Genomic DNA, 13,800 nt, shown 5'->3' on the forward strand with positions numbered 1-13,800 from the left:
TCGCGGGCTGTTGGTTCCGCTCGATATTTCGTTGGGGAGATCGATCGACAAAATCATTAGCTTCAGAAACTATAACTTAAAACTTGTTGTGCCCATGTTCAAAATTCAAAGACTTTACGAATCGTGAGGCAATCAAGCGGCTGACACGGCCATACAAATGCGTGCCCCTGCGAATTTCCGGCGATCTATGGTCTATTCTACATTGTTCAGCTAACAATACATCAGACAACCCAGAAATGCAACGTGGGTTAAGAATCTTGAAGCTTGCTCCGCCTTCCATAGTCTTGGTGCTGTCGCGTGCCCAGCCTCGCATTTCTCCTCCTACAAGCTGGTGTCACAAGGAGACACCACTAGTGTTGCCCTCGAGGAATGCCCTTAGATTACGATCCGACGAACCACCTTCCCCCAGAGCCTCCACGACCGCCCGCTTCCACTCTGACGCCGCGCGCCGTGCGCCCCCCGCGGCCTCGCCCTCCCGCATCACCTCCTCCACACGCCGCCTCACCTCGGCCGCGCGCAGCACGCCGTCGCCGCCCACCTCCGCGCGCGCTCCCACGCGCCACTCGCACTCGACGAGCCACGCGTTCATCCGCTGGTCCGACATCTTCGGCACGCACACCATCGGCACGCCGCACGCCACGCTCTCCATCACGGAGTTCCACCCGCAGTGCGTCACGAAGCAGCCCACCGCCGCGTGCGACAGCACGCGCACCTGGTCGCACCACTCCACCACCATGCCGTTCTTGAGCGGCGCGTCCATCTCCGTCTCCGTCGCCTCGCCATCCGCGAGCTCCGCCTTGATGTCCTTCCGGACGACGCACAGGTACGGCCTCCCGGTGTCCTCGAGTCCGAGGAGCAGCTCGTCGAGCTGCTCCCTCTCCATCCTCGCCAGGCTGCCGAACGCGACGTACACCACGGAGTCGGCCGGTTTGTCGTCGAGCCACTCCATGTACTTGGCGCCGTCCTGCTTGAAGAGGCCGGCCTCGTCGCCGGACGGGAGCACCGGGCCGATCGGCAGCGCGTCGTACGCTGCCACCGCGGCGAGCGCGCCCTCCTCGAGTTCCTGGCACGTGTTGACCAGCACGGTGGCTCTGGGGGTCTCCCTGTCGAGCGTGTCGAACAGGTCGCGGACGGTAGTGTACACGCTGTGGAAGAAGTCGGACGGGTCGGTGGAGTCGGTGAGGAAGGACGGGAGGTCCCGCACGGCCTGCGGCGGGAGGCCCGGGAAGCGCACGAGGAACGACGGGTCGTGGCGGTGGTCGGCCACGACGGCGGCGTGGCCATGGAAGTAGTGGTAGTAGACGGCGAGCACGGCGGCCGGCTGGATCCAGTAGAGCGCGGACGGCAGGCCTTTGTCGCGCGCCACGTCCGCGGCCCACGGGAGGAGCATCGTGTACACGACGCGGGTCACGGGGCGGCCGCGCGCGGCGAGCGCGTCCACCAGCTCCCCGACGCTGCGCGCGCCCGCGGCCTGGAAGGACGCCATGTAGTCGGTGAAGGCCGCGGGGTCGGTGCTGCTCCGGACGTACCCGGTCCCGGTGCCGTCCGAGAACGGGAGGAGCTCGAGGCGGCCGCCATCACCGCCGCCGTCGGCCGCGTCCGCGTCCGCCGGGAACATGCGGCGGTGCGCTGCTTCGGTGGTGGAGAACGTGGCGAGCGCGTCGGGCGCGGTGGCGAGCAGGCGCCGGGCGAGGCGGAGCGCCGGCGCGATGTGGCCCTGGAGCGGGAACGTGAGCACGAGGAAGTGCGGCTGCGGAGACATGCTTGTCCCTCGCTCTGACTCCGGCCACGGGTAGATTGGCGTACTCGATCTGCGGCGACGGCCAAAGGCGGTTTGTGTGGTGGCGTGTAGGGGCGTGGGTTTTTATTATGGTTCCGCGCGTGCGCGTCACGTGTTTGACGGAACAGCCGTGCAGAGCTAGGTTGTGTCAGGTGTGACGTGTCTAGGTTCTACGCCCGATACCCTTCTCATGTGCGTCCGCCTCCATCCATTGTTGGTTCACAAGAGTCCAATTTTCTTTGCAGACGACATAACAGTCCAATCGTGTCAGTTGGCGAAGTGAACGATCAGGCACGGCCGGTTTGGTTGGACACCGGTGGCGCTGCTCTCCTGCCGTCCCCGTACTGCTGCTCATATTCACTCATTTTTTATCACTGTTATTAAAAAGAGGTAATATCATCAGGAGTCATAAAACTTGCACTCAATGTTCAGTTTGGTGCTAAAACTTTAAAAATACGGATTTATGGTCACATAACTTGTCCCCGCGTACATATACGGTGCTTCCTCTCGTATCCAGCCACATGGCCTGTCAACATGGCGTGCCAGCCCGGTGAAGGCCCACTTGTCAGTGGTTGGGAATGCACAAGGCACTAGGTGACCATAGCACGCTGGATTTTTTTACAGAGAACTCCCTCATAATTTATTTAATGCGCACAAAGCTATTAAATATAATGAAAAAAGATGGCACACATGGAGTTCAAACACGGGACCTGTCAATAAAATAGTCCGCCATACATCATTCCATCAGTGCCAATTGACGTTCAACATGATCAACTAAAATTCGTTTAATCACAAACAGAAACCCCAACGCGAATTGAGTGACAAAAAAGGGTGGCCCAGCAGATTCAATCTCTCAACCTCAAGCGTGGACACACTGCAGCTAAACGCTACACTAAGTACCAACCAATGCCTGTAAAGAGAGAAGCCCGATTTTATATATTGTCCACGACCACTACTCGTATTCAGGTTCTTTTTCTCTCAGACCGAATTTTCGACAACTGATCAGTCCCCAGAAAATTTGGCGGTCCCCCGAAAAAATGTTGTCGCCCGAAATTTTGAATTTAAACAACAAAAACAATGTCAAATATAATAACTTTTGTGTGCATACAATATCATAATGCAAAGTTAACTTAGTGGCAGGGGCCGCGATTCTATTCCTTGTATTGTGAAATATTTTTTTCTTTATTCATGCTCATTTATAAAAATGGTCTCAAACTATAACAATGAATTGAACATGCAAACTTCTATATAAGAGAGGAGTTAAGCTGACCACTGTAACAGGCGTCACTTTCTTTTTGCTAAATTAAATATATTTAGACGATAAAAAGAATTGAATTCAAAATTCATTTCAAAATTTTGGTAGATAAAAACTGGAATTGCCAAGATATTTTGAAACCCGGATTTTTTCCAACCCTCTCGAAAAAAATGGAACAAAAAATTCTCGCTCATGACAAAGTTTTGTACGGTATGGATTAAACATTATACATTTTGAAACAGTTTTCTTAATTGCTTTTTGGTGAAAAAAGGTGAGATTTTCCGGTATCCAGTTTTTACTAGCCGAACCTGGGAAAAACAGAATCTAGGAAGAACTGCGTCTAATATAAAATCAGGTTTACCTCTTTACAGTAAGGAATATGTAGTTGGTGTAATGGTTTGCTTGTGCATGGATGTACCCGACGTGTATGGAGTTAAAATTCCTGTGTGTGTACTTTTTATTTTCATTTTTCACACCACCTCATTCTGACAAGTGGGACACACAGAGGGGATTATGCTCAATTAAATTAATTAAATACAGAGCAAGGGTGCTTCTGCAAAGAAAAAATGCGGCGACCTGTTTCGGTCACTAACAATGGGCCGTAGCCACGCTGGGGTGCCACGTAAGCGCGTGATACGTCTGAGTATGACCAAAGTGACCGTATTTGCACAAGAACGCAAGTTGAATGACCACAAATCCGTATTTTTAAAGTTTTAGCACCAAACTGAACATCGAACACAAATTCTATGACTTTCAATGATATTACCTTTATTAAAAACTTAAACTGAACCATTCAACCCTATTGAGCATCTAGGGTCCAACTTAGCAAATCTGGCCCCCTCAAACGTCGCGTTCGCGGGTACTAACTGGACACCTCATAAATGTTGTGTCGCACATCCACATACCGCAAATTTCGATCCTTAAATCCATGCAATCCATGCACGTACAAACTGACAGAATGCCAAAGTTTGAAACAAAGCAAAACAAATCATAGTTCAGCAAACTGGACATGGCAAAATGAAATCAATGCCCGAGTGAGGGAGTCCTGAATTAGGGGGTGTCCGGATGGCCGGACTATACCTTTAGCCGGACTCCTGGACTATGAAGATACAAGATTGAAGACTTCGTCCTGTGTCCGGAAGGGACTTTCCTTGGTGTGGAAGGCAAGCTTGGCGATACGGATATGTAGATCTCCTACCATTGTAACCGACTTTGTGTAACACTAACCCTCTCCGGTGTCTATATAAACCGGAGGTTTTAGTCCGTAGGACAACATACAGAACAACAATCATACCATAGGCTAGCTTCTAGGGTTTAGCCTTTCCGATCTCGTGGTAGATCTACTCTTGTACTACCCATATCATCAATATTAATCAAGCAGGACGTAGGGTTTTACCTCCATCGAGAGGGTCCGAACCTGGGTAAAACTTCGTGTCCCTTGCCTCCTGTTACCATCCGGCCTAGACGCACAGTTCGGGACCCCCTACCCGAGATCCGCCGGTTTTTGACACCGACATTGGTGCTTTCATTGAGAGTTCCTCTGTGTCGTCGCCGTAAGGCTTGATGGCTCCTACGATCATCAATAACGATGCAGTCCAGGGTGAGACCTTCCTTCTCTGACAGATCTTCGTCTTCGGCGGCTTCGCACTGCGGGCCAATTCACTTGGCCATCTGGAGCAGATCGAAAGTTATGCCCCTGGCCGTCAGGTCAGATTTGGAAGTTTAAACTACACGGCTGACATCCGCGGGGACTTGATCCTCGACGGATTCGAGCCACTGCCGAGCGCGCCGCACTGTCACGACGAGCATGATCTAGCTCTGCCGCCGAACAGTGTCCTGGAGGCCGCACCCGCATCGGCTTCGACCCTTAATTCGGAGCCAACTGCGCCGATCGAGGATGGGTGGTTGGACACCGCCTCGGGGGCTGCGATCCCAACGGCGATCGAGCCGAACACCAGCCCCGCACTCCGCGAGACTCGTGACTCCAAGGAGCTGGACTCCTCTCCGGACTCCGAACCCTCCGCGCCCCTGCCGATCGAATTCGATTGGGCGCCGATCATGGAGTTTACTGTCGCGGACATCTTTCAGCACTCGCCTTTCGGCGATATTCTGAAGACACTGCAGTCTCTCTCTTTATCAGGAGAGCCCTGGTCGGACTACGGTCAGCAAGGTTGGGGTACGGATGATGAAGAAATTCAAAGCCCACCCACCACCCACTTTGTAGCCACTGTCGACGATTTGACCGACATGCTCGACTTCGACTCCGAAGACATCGACGGTATGGATGGCGATGCAGGAGACGACGAAGAACCAGCGCCTATTGGGCCCTGGAAAGCCACCTCGTCATATGACATATACATGGTGGACACCCCAAAAGAAGGAGATGGCGATGGAACAGCGGAGGATGACCCCTCCAAGAAACAATCTAAGCACCGGCGTCAGCGGCGCCGCTCAAAATCCCGCCAAAGCAAATACGGCGATTCCAGCACGGGAGATAATAATACTCCAGAGAGTGCCGAAGAAAACCCCCTCCAGCAAGATTCAGCACAGGAGGATGGAGGAGTCAGCCCTCATGAGAGAGCGGCAGACAGAGAGGTCGAGGACGATAATTGTATACCTCCCTCCGAAGACGAGGCAAGCCTCGACGACGACGAATTCGCCGTGCCAGAGGATCCCGTCGAACAAGAGCATTTTCAATGCAGGCTTATGGCCACGGCAAGAAACCTCAAGAAAAAATAGCAACAGCTTAGAGCTGATCAAGATTTGCTAGTCGACGGATGGACTGAAGTCCTTGTGGCCGAAGAGCATAAACTCGAACGCCCCTCCAAGAGCTACCCAAAGTGCAGGTTGCTACCCCGATTAGAGGAGGAAGCACTTAAACCTACATCACCAGCACCTGATACGGCCGACCGGCCACCTTGTGGCCGCGACAGAGAGGCCTCTCGGCCCTCCACTCAAGCCGCACCCCGTACCAAGGCACGGGAAAATGCGCCAGACCTGCGAGATATGTTGGAGGACAAGGCAAGGCAAACAAGATCGATCTACGGATCGCGTGGGTGCCCCACGACTCGAGACGACAACCGTCACGCCGGACACAAATCCGGCAGGGCCGAACATAGTAGACAAAGCTCATTTGAGCTACGTCGTGATATAGCCCAGTACAGAGGCGCCGCACACCCACTATGCTTCACAGACGAAGTAATGGACCATCAAATCCCCGAGGGTTTCAAACCCGTAAACATCGAATCATATGATGGCACAACAGATCATGCGGTATGGATCGAGGATTACCTCCTTCATATCCACATGGCCCGCGACGATGATTTCCACGCCATCAAATACCTCCCACTCAAACTTAAGGGACCGGCTCAGCATTGGCTTAACAGCTTGCCAACAGGATCAATCAGTTATTGGGAGGACCTGGAAGCCGCATTCCTCGACAATTTCCAGGGCACTTATGTGCGACCACCAGACGCCGATGACCTAAGCCACGTAATTCAGCAGCCAGAGGAATCGGCCAGGCAATTCTGGACACGATTCCTAACAAAGAAAAATCAAATAGTCGACTATCCGGACGCACAGGCCCTAGCAGCCTTCAAGCACAATATCTGTGACGAATGGCTGGCCCGGCACCTTGGACAGGAAAAGCCAAAATCGATGGCAGCACTCATGACACTCATGACCCGCTTTTGCGCGGGAGAAGACAGCTGGCTTGCTCGCAACAATAATATGACCAAGAACTCTGGTAATCCGGATACCAGGGACAGTAGTGGCAGGTCGCGTCGCAACAAGCAGAGGCGCCACATTAACGGCGACAATGCTGAGGATACGGCAGTTAATGCCGGATTCAGAGGCTATAAATCCGGTCAGCGGAAAAAACCATTCAAAAGAAATCCTAAGGGCTCGTCCAGTTTGGACCGAATACTCGACCGCTTGTACCAAATACATGGCACCCCTGAAAAGCCTGCCAATCACACCAACAGGGATTGTTGGGTGTTCAAGCAGGCAGGCAAGTTAGATGCCGAAAATAAAGACAAGGGGCTCCATAGCGATGACGACGAAGAGCCCCGGCCGCCGAACAACAGTGGACAGAAGAGTTTTCCCCTCACAAGTGCGGACGGTGAACATGATATACGCAACCCACATCCCCAAGAGGGAGCGAAAGCGCGCGTTAAGGGACGTATACGCGGTAGAGCCAGTCGCCCCAAAGTTCAACCCATGGTCCTCCTGCCCGATCTCCTTTGATCGAAGGGACCATCCCACTAGCACCCGTCATGGCGAATTCGCCGCATTGGTTCTAGACCCAATTATTGACGGATTTCATCTCACTAGAGTCCTTATGGACGGCGGCAGCAGTCTGAACCTGCTTTACCAGGATACAGTGCGGAAAATGGGCATAGATCCCTCGAGGATTAAGCCCACCAAAACAACCTTTAAAGGCGTAATACCAGGTGTATAGGCCAATTGTACAGGTTCAGTCACACTTGAAGTGGTCTTCGGATCTCTGGATAATTTCCGAAGCGAGGAGTTAATCTTCGACATAGTCCTATTCCGCAGTGGCTATCACGCACTGCTCGGGCGAACCGCATTCGCCAAGTTCAATGCGGTACCGCATTACGCATACCTTAAGCTCAAGATGCCAGGCCCTCGAGGAGTAATTACGGTCAATGGAAACATTGAACGCTCCCTCCGAACGGAGGAGCACACGACGGTCCTCGCAGCGGAAGTACAAGGCGGCCTCTCCAGGCAGTTCTCTAGTCCAGCCATTAAACGTCCGAACACCGTCAAGCGCGCCCGGAGTAACCTACAACAAGACCGCCTGGCACGTTCCGAGCAGGCGTAGCAATGCGGCCCCAACCCCAGCCCTCGCAAAAATGCGACACCAGTGCTTCGCGTACATAAATACACTCTAGAAATACCATGGGTAAAGGGGGAGGGGCACCATCATGGCACGCCCGAAACACGGCTTAAACCGCACCAGGGGCTGCCGATTTTTTAATTTTCTCTTACTTTCAGGACTCCATTCTTCGGAAGGCCTGTTCGGCAGTTCAATTGCCGCATAAATGATGCAAGAACCAGGGAAGCAGACAAGCCATGCCGCATTACGGAACTCCCAGGTGGTCTCTATCATGAGCAGTATACCCGTTTCACATACCATTCCGCAGCCTGCCCCCTGAACAGACATGTTAAATAGTCCAACCTTTTGCTTACCGCATTATTTGTATCGTTCTGCTTTGATCGCAACCCTTTTTAATAAACAATGCATAGCTTTTGTCTATTTTTGCATTACCCTTTTTTACAAATATATGTTCCTTAACGACATGTTGCACCCGTACACTTTGGTATGGCAAAATACGCCAGGGGCTTTAAGTACCCCTCAATATGGTGTGAGAAGTCCGAACACTTTAACAAGTGCGGCACCCCGAACTTATAGCATTATATGCATCGGCTCCGAATCATGTCTTGGGTCAATAGTTGGGTTTGCCCGGCTCCTATGTTTTGGTGCCTTACGTTCCGCTATATCGGCTAAGGTAGCACTACGAGAACTACTGCGATTGTGCCCCACTTGAGCTGGGTGGAGCACCTCAGTAGAGAAAGCTAAAACTGACTGTCATGATGAAGCGAGAGCTGGTCGCTGTTCAAGAGGTTTTTTGAGTCTCTAAAGACTTATGCCGCTTCGAGCGAGGAGTCGGCTCTTTCCGGCCAAGGCGTGGATAGCGCCCCGAACTCGGTCTTCCGAATACCAGGGGCTTCGCCGAAATTTAAAATTATAGAATTCTATGGCTAAATGAGAGTGTTCACGCATTATAGTCCGATTGCCTTGTTCGTTGTGCTGAGCGCCTCCCTCGAAGGACCCAAACATGGGAAACAGAGCGCTCAGGTTTATCCCCGAACACCCCAGCACTAGCGGCATGGGGGCAGAAGCCGACGACTCGCCATCTCTCAGAATTGATAAACAGCCGCACAGAAGGTAATATTTTAAATTCCAACAGCATTGCTGTAATGCCCTCGATGCGGCTATATCTCCCACGTGTCGAAGCATGACTTAGAGGCATAACCGCATTGAAAGCAATGCCGCAAGTGAGGTAATCTTCGCAAACAACCCATGTAATACAATAGGGGAAGAGATACATAGTTGGCTTACAATCGCCACTTCACACAAATACATGAATAAAGCATTACATCATCCAAATACAATCAGGGCCCGACTACGGAGCCAAAATAAAAGAAGAACCCCAAATGCGACACGGTCCCCGATCAACCCCAACTGGGCTCCACTACTGATCAACTAGAACGAAACAACACAAAGGACAAGATCTTCATCGAGCTCCTCCTTGAGCTTGGTTGCGTCACCTGCTCGATAACATCGGCACCTGCAAACTGGTTTTGGAAGTATCTGTGAGTCACGGGGACTCAGCAATCTCGCACCCTCGCGATCAAGACTATTTAAGCTTATGGGTAAGGTAAAGGTATGAGGTGGAGCTGCAGCAAGCGACTAGCTTATATGGTGGCTAACATACGCAAATGAGAGCGAGAAGAGAAGGCAAAAGCACGATCGAACAACTATGATCAAGAAGTGATTCTAGAACAACCTACGTCAAGCATTACTCCAACACCGTGTTCACTTCCCAGACTCCGCCGAGAAGAGACCATCACAGTTACACACGCGGTTGATGTATTTTAATTAAGATCAACTTCAGGTTTTCTACAACCGGACGTTAACAAATTCCCATCTACCCATAACCGCGGGCACGGCTTTCAAAAGTTCAAATCCCTGCAGGGGTGTCCCAACTTAGCCCATGACAAGCTCTCACGGTCAACGAAGGATATACCTTCTAGCGGGAAGACCTGATCAGACTCGGAATCCCGGTTATAAGACATTTCGACAATGGTAAAACAAGACCAGCAAAGCCACCCAGATGTGCCGACAAATCCCGATAGGAGCTGCACATATCTCATTCTCAGGGCACACCGGATGAGCCAGACGTCGGGTGGGCCAGCCCAGAGTCGCCCCTGGTAGCTCCGGACATCGCTCAGTTGGACCAACACTCAGAGGAGCACTGGCCCGGGGGGGTTAAAATAAAGATGACCCTTGAGTCTGTAGAACCCAAGGGAAAGAAAAGGCTAGGTGGCGAATGGTAAAACCAATGTTGGGCCTTGCTGGAGGAGTTTTATTCAAGGCGAACTGTCAAGGGGTTCCCATTATTATCCAACCGCGTAAGGAACGCAAAATCCGGGAACATAACACTGATATGACGGAAACTAGGGCGGTAAGAGTGGAACAAAACACCAGGCATAAGGCCGAGCCTTCCACCCTTTACCAAGTATATAGATGCATTAATTAAATAAAAGATATTGTGATATCCCAACAAGTAAACATGTTCCAACAAGGAACAACATCTCCATATTCCAACAAGGAACAAACTTCAATCTTCACCTGCAACTAACAACGCTATAAGAGGGGCTGAGCAAAGCGGTAACATAGCCAAACAACGGTTTGCTAGGACAAGGTGGGTTAGAGGCTTGGTTCAATAATATAGGAGGCATGATAAGCAAGTGGTAGGTATCGCGGCATAGGCATAGCAAAAGAGCGAGCATCTAGCAAGCAAATATAGAAGTGATTTCGAGGGAATGATCATCTTGCCTGAAATCCCGCAAGGAAGAAGAATGAGTCCATGAAGAAGACAAACGGACGTAGACGAACGGGTCCTCACAAACGCGACATTAACGAAACCAACCCGAAGAAGCAACACCAGAAAGAAGCACACAACATAGTAAACAACCAACACATGAACATGGTATGGTATGCAAGATGCGGTATGCGATGCATATGCATGATTTGACAAGGAATAATTGAACCCGGCCTCAACTAGGAAATCCAAGAGTACCACTGGAAAGGTGAGGTGATTTCGGTTGAAAACGATATAAAGATCGCCGGAATCGGATGCACGGTTTGGAAATGGCAAGCAAAACAAATATGGCACCGGTCTGCAATAAACAACAAGTAGCCATCTAAATGCATCAAGATAATTATGATACAGCACTCAAACATGACAACAAAATACATGGCAGGGATCCACTCATAATGCTAGACAAAAGAGGAACACTGAGCTACGGCCAAATCATCCATTAACAGGTTCAAACAAGCATGGCAAAAATGCAAACGGTAAACAGATCTCAGACTTAGTGAAATTAACACAAGCCTGGAATTTCAGATCAGGTAGTACACTTTGGAGCATGAAAACTATATGCTACAGGAACTTAACATGGCAAAGCAAGGCATGGCATGGAGCTACTCAAAGAGCTTAACAAAAGTCCCTTAGTGACCTTGAGATAAAAGGGATCAGAAAATACAATTGCAAGCATGTGAACATGGCAAAAACATAAACAGATCACAGACTTAGTGAAAAACTGGAGCATGCAAATCAGATATAAAGTAGGCATGTTTACGAGCTTGATGCACTCACTACAGAGCAAGGCATGACAATCTAAGCATACACCCATCAAAAATACATATTATATAAGCTAGAAATGGCAAGAACAACAACATAGCATGCACGGATCAACAACAACATCCTCGGCAAAATTGCTAACAAGTAGACAATCTGCCCAGATTCACGAAATAGCAAAAGTAGAGCTCGATTGACTCAAGTTAGGGTGCTCCATAATTGCAAACAAAGACATGAATGGATAGAGCAACACAATATTAACAAATCATCCTTACTGATCATCCTCAAAAGAGGTACGGATCACTAGGAAACAACATGAACATATGGCATATTGATAAAAACAGATCAAGGACTTAGAGAAATTCTAAGTCCCTGAAATCAGCATTAACGAATGCACTACTTTGCAAGCTTGTGCTAGTCACCACACACATCACAAAAATACATGGATAACACCTCTGGAAAGATGGCATGGCATATAACAAAACACAAGTAGAGCTCATGAGCATATCATGCACACAATAATCATGGCAAAAATGACAAATAGCTAAATGATGCAGCAGATCTGACAATTAACTCAAATAGCTCTCTTCCAACAGCTTTTAGGGCATCAAGATGAGCTCAAATGAAAATGATGCAATGAGATGAAATGATGCACTTTCTGAGACGAACATTTTGATATGCTACACGCTCAAAACAGAGCTACAGATGCAAAGTTACGACACGATGAACATAGCAAAATAATTAGGGTTTTGGGGATAAAGTCAACCCTAAAAACCAGATCTCAGATCTGAGGCGCGGAAACCGAGGTTCGCCGGGGAAGCTCGCCGGAGTTCGTCGTCGTACTTGAAGGAGGCACGTCGGCCGGAGGAGGTCTTGCCGGAGACGACGAGGAGGACGGCGGAGGGCGGCGGGGAGGCGAGGCGCGGCCGGGTCGCCGACGTTGAGGAGCCGCGGCGGCCGGCGAGGCGGCCCCGTGACGGCGCGCGGCAGCGTCGAGCGAAGGAAGGCGGCGCGGGCGCCCTGGCGGCGGGGCGAGCGGCGCTTGGGAGACGGGCCTCGGGGGCCCGGGACGGGCTCCGCGGGCCGGCGGGATTCGTGGCGATGTGGGGCGCCGGCTGGGACACGTGGCGAACGGCGATTGGTCCGGGCGGAGCGGTGTACGTGTCCGACGGCCGACGGATGTGTCCGGTCGCGCGGAGGAGGCGATTTTTAGGGTTTCGGGAGAGGGGAACCGAGAATTTCGGAGGGGGTTATATTTATAGGCATAGGAGGAGCTAGGAGAGTCCAAATGAGGTGCGGTTTTCGGCCACACGATCGTGATCGAACTCTCTAGATGATGGAGAGGGTTTTGGGCCAAAAAGGAGGGGTGTTGGGCTGCAACCCACAAGAGGCCTTTTCGGTCCCTCGGTTAACCGTTGGAGTATCAAACAAAGTCCAAATGGTACGAAACTTGACAGGCGGTCTAGCGGTAGTAAACCAATGCCGCATGACAAGTCTCGGTCCAATCCGAAAATGTTTAACACCCGCACACGAAAAGAGGTAGAAAGGGACACCGGGTGACATAGGAGCGCCGGATTGCAAAACGGACAACGGGGAAAATGCTTGGATGCATGAGACGAACATGTATGCAAATGAAATGCGCATGATGACATGATATGCAATGCATGACACGCAAGCAATGACAACGCAACAACAGCGAATAACTGGAGGACACCTGGCACATCGGTCTCGGGGCGTTACAATTGCTTAGCACATATGAACAATTTTTCAGCGCATAGGATAAAACGAGCAAGTTTTACTCAAAAATTATATCCCTGGAACATTCATCCGCCATAAGGAAGGCACCCTTCAGAACATCCTGATAATAATTCTCCGGCTTGCGATGCTCTTTCCCCGGCGGTGGCCCGTCCTTCACAAGCTTCTCAGCGTCCAGCTTGCTCCAGTGCACCTTAGCACGGGCAAGGGCCCTACGGGCACCTTCAATGCAGACGGAACGCTTGATGACTTCGAGCCTTGGACAGGTCCCCACCAGCCGCCGCACCAGCCCGAAATAGCTCCCAGGCAGAGCCTCCCCAGGCCACAGCCGAACTATGAGGCCCTTCATGGCCTGTTCGGCCGCCTTGTGGAGCTCGACCAGCTGCTTCAGCTGGTCGCTCAGGGGCACGGGGTGTCCGACCTCAGCATACTGAGACCAGAACATCTTCTCTGTCGAGCTTCCCTCCTCGGCTCGATAGAATGCGGCGGCATCGGACACGCTACGGGGAAGATCTGCGAATGCTCCTGGAGAGCTCCGGATTCGGGTAAGTAACAAGTAA

General features: G+C 51.1%; 1 protein-coding gene across 1 annotated transcript; it reads right to left on the reverse strand.

Annotated features, from left to right (window-relative positions):
- Window positions 1-334: 334 nt before the first annotated feature.
- On the reverse strand, window positions 335-1,850 carry LOC125521418 (UDP-glycosyltransferase 75C1-like). Its single transcript, XM_048686479.1, has one exon. The coding sequence runs from the start codon at window positions 1,760-1,762 to the stop codon at window positions 335-337; it is 1,428 nt and encodes a 475-aa protein (XP_048542436.1). The 5' UTR covers window positions 1,763-1,850.
- Between the last annotated feature and the right edge of the window lie 11,950 nt (window positions 1,851-13,800).

The sequence above is a fragment of the Triticum urartu genome, chromosome 7, assembly GCF_003073215.2.
Source record: "Triticum urartu cultivar G1812 chromosome 7, Tu2.1, whole genome shotgun sequence".
Lineage (NCBI taxonomy): Eukaryota > Viridiplantae > Streptophyta > Magnoliopsida > Poales > Poaceae > Triticum > Triticum urartu.

Excerpts from the sequence above, each read along its gene's own strand:
- LOC125521418 (XM_048686479.1), bottom strand. The coding sequence starts at position 1,762 with ATGTCTCCGCAGCCGCACTTCCTCGTGCTCACGTTCCCGCTCCAGGGC.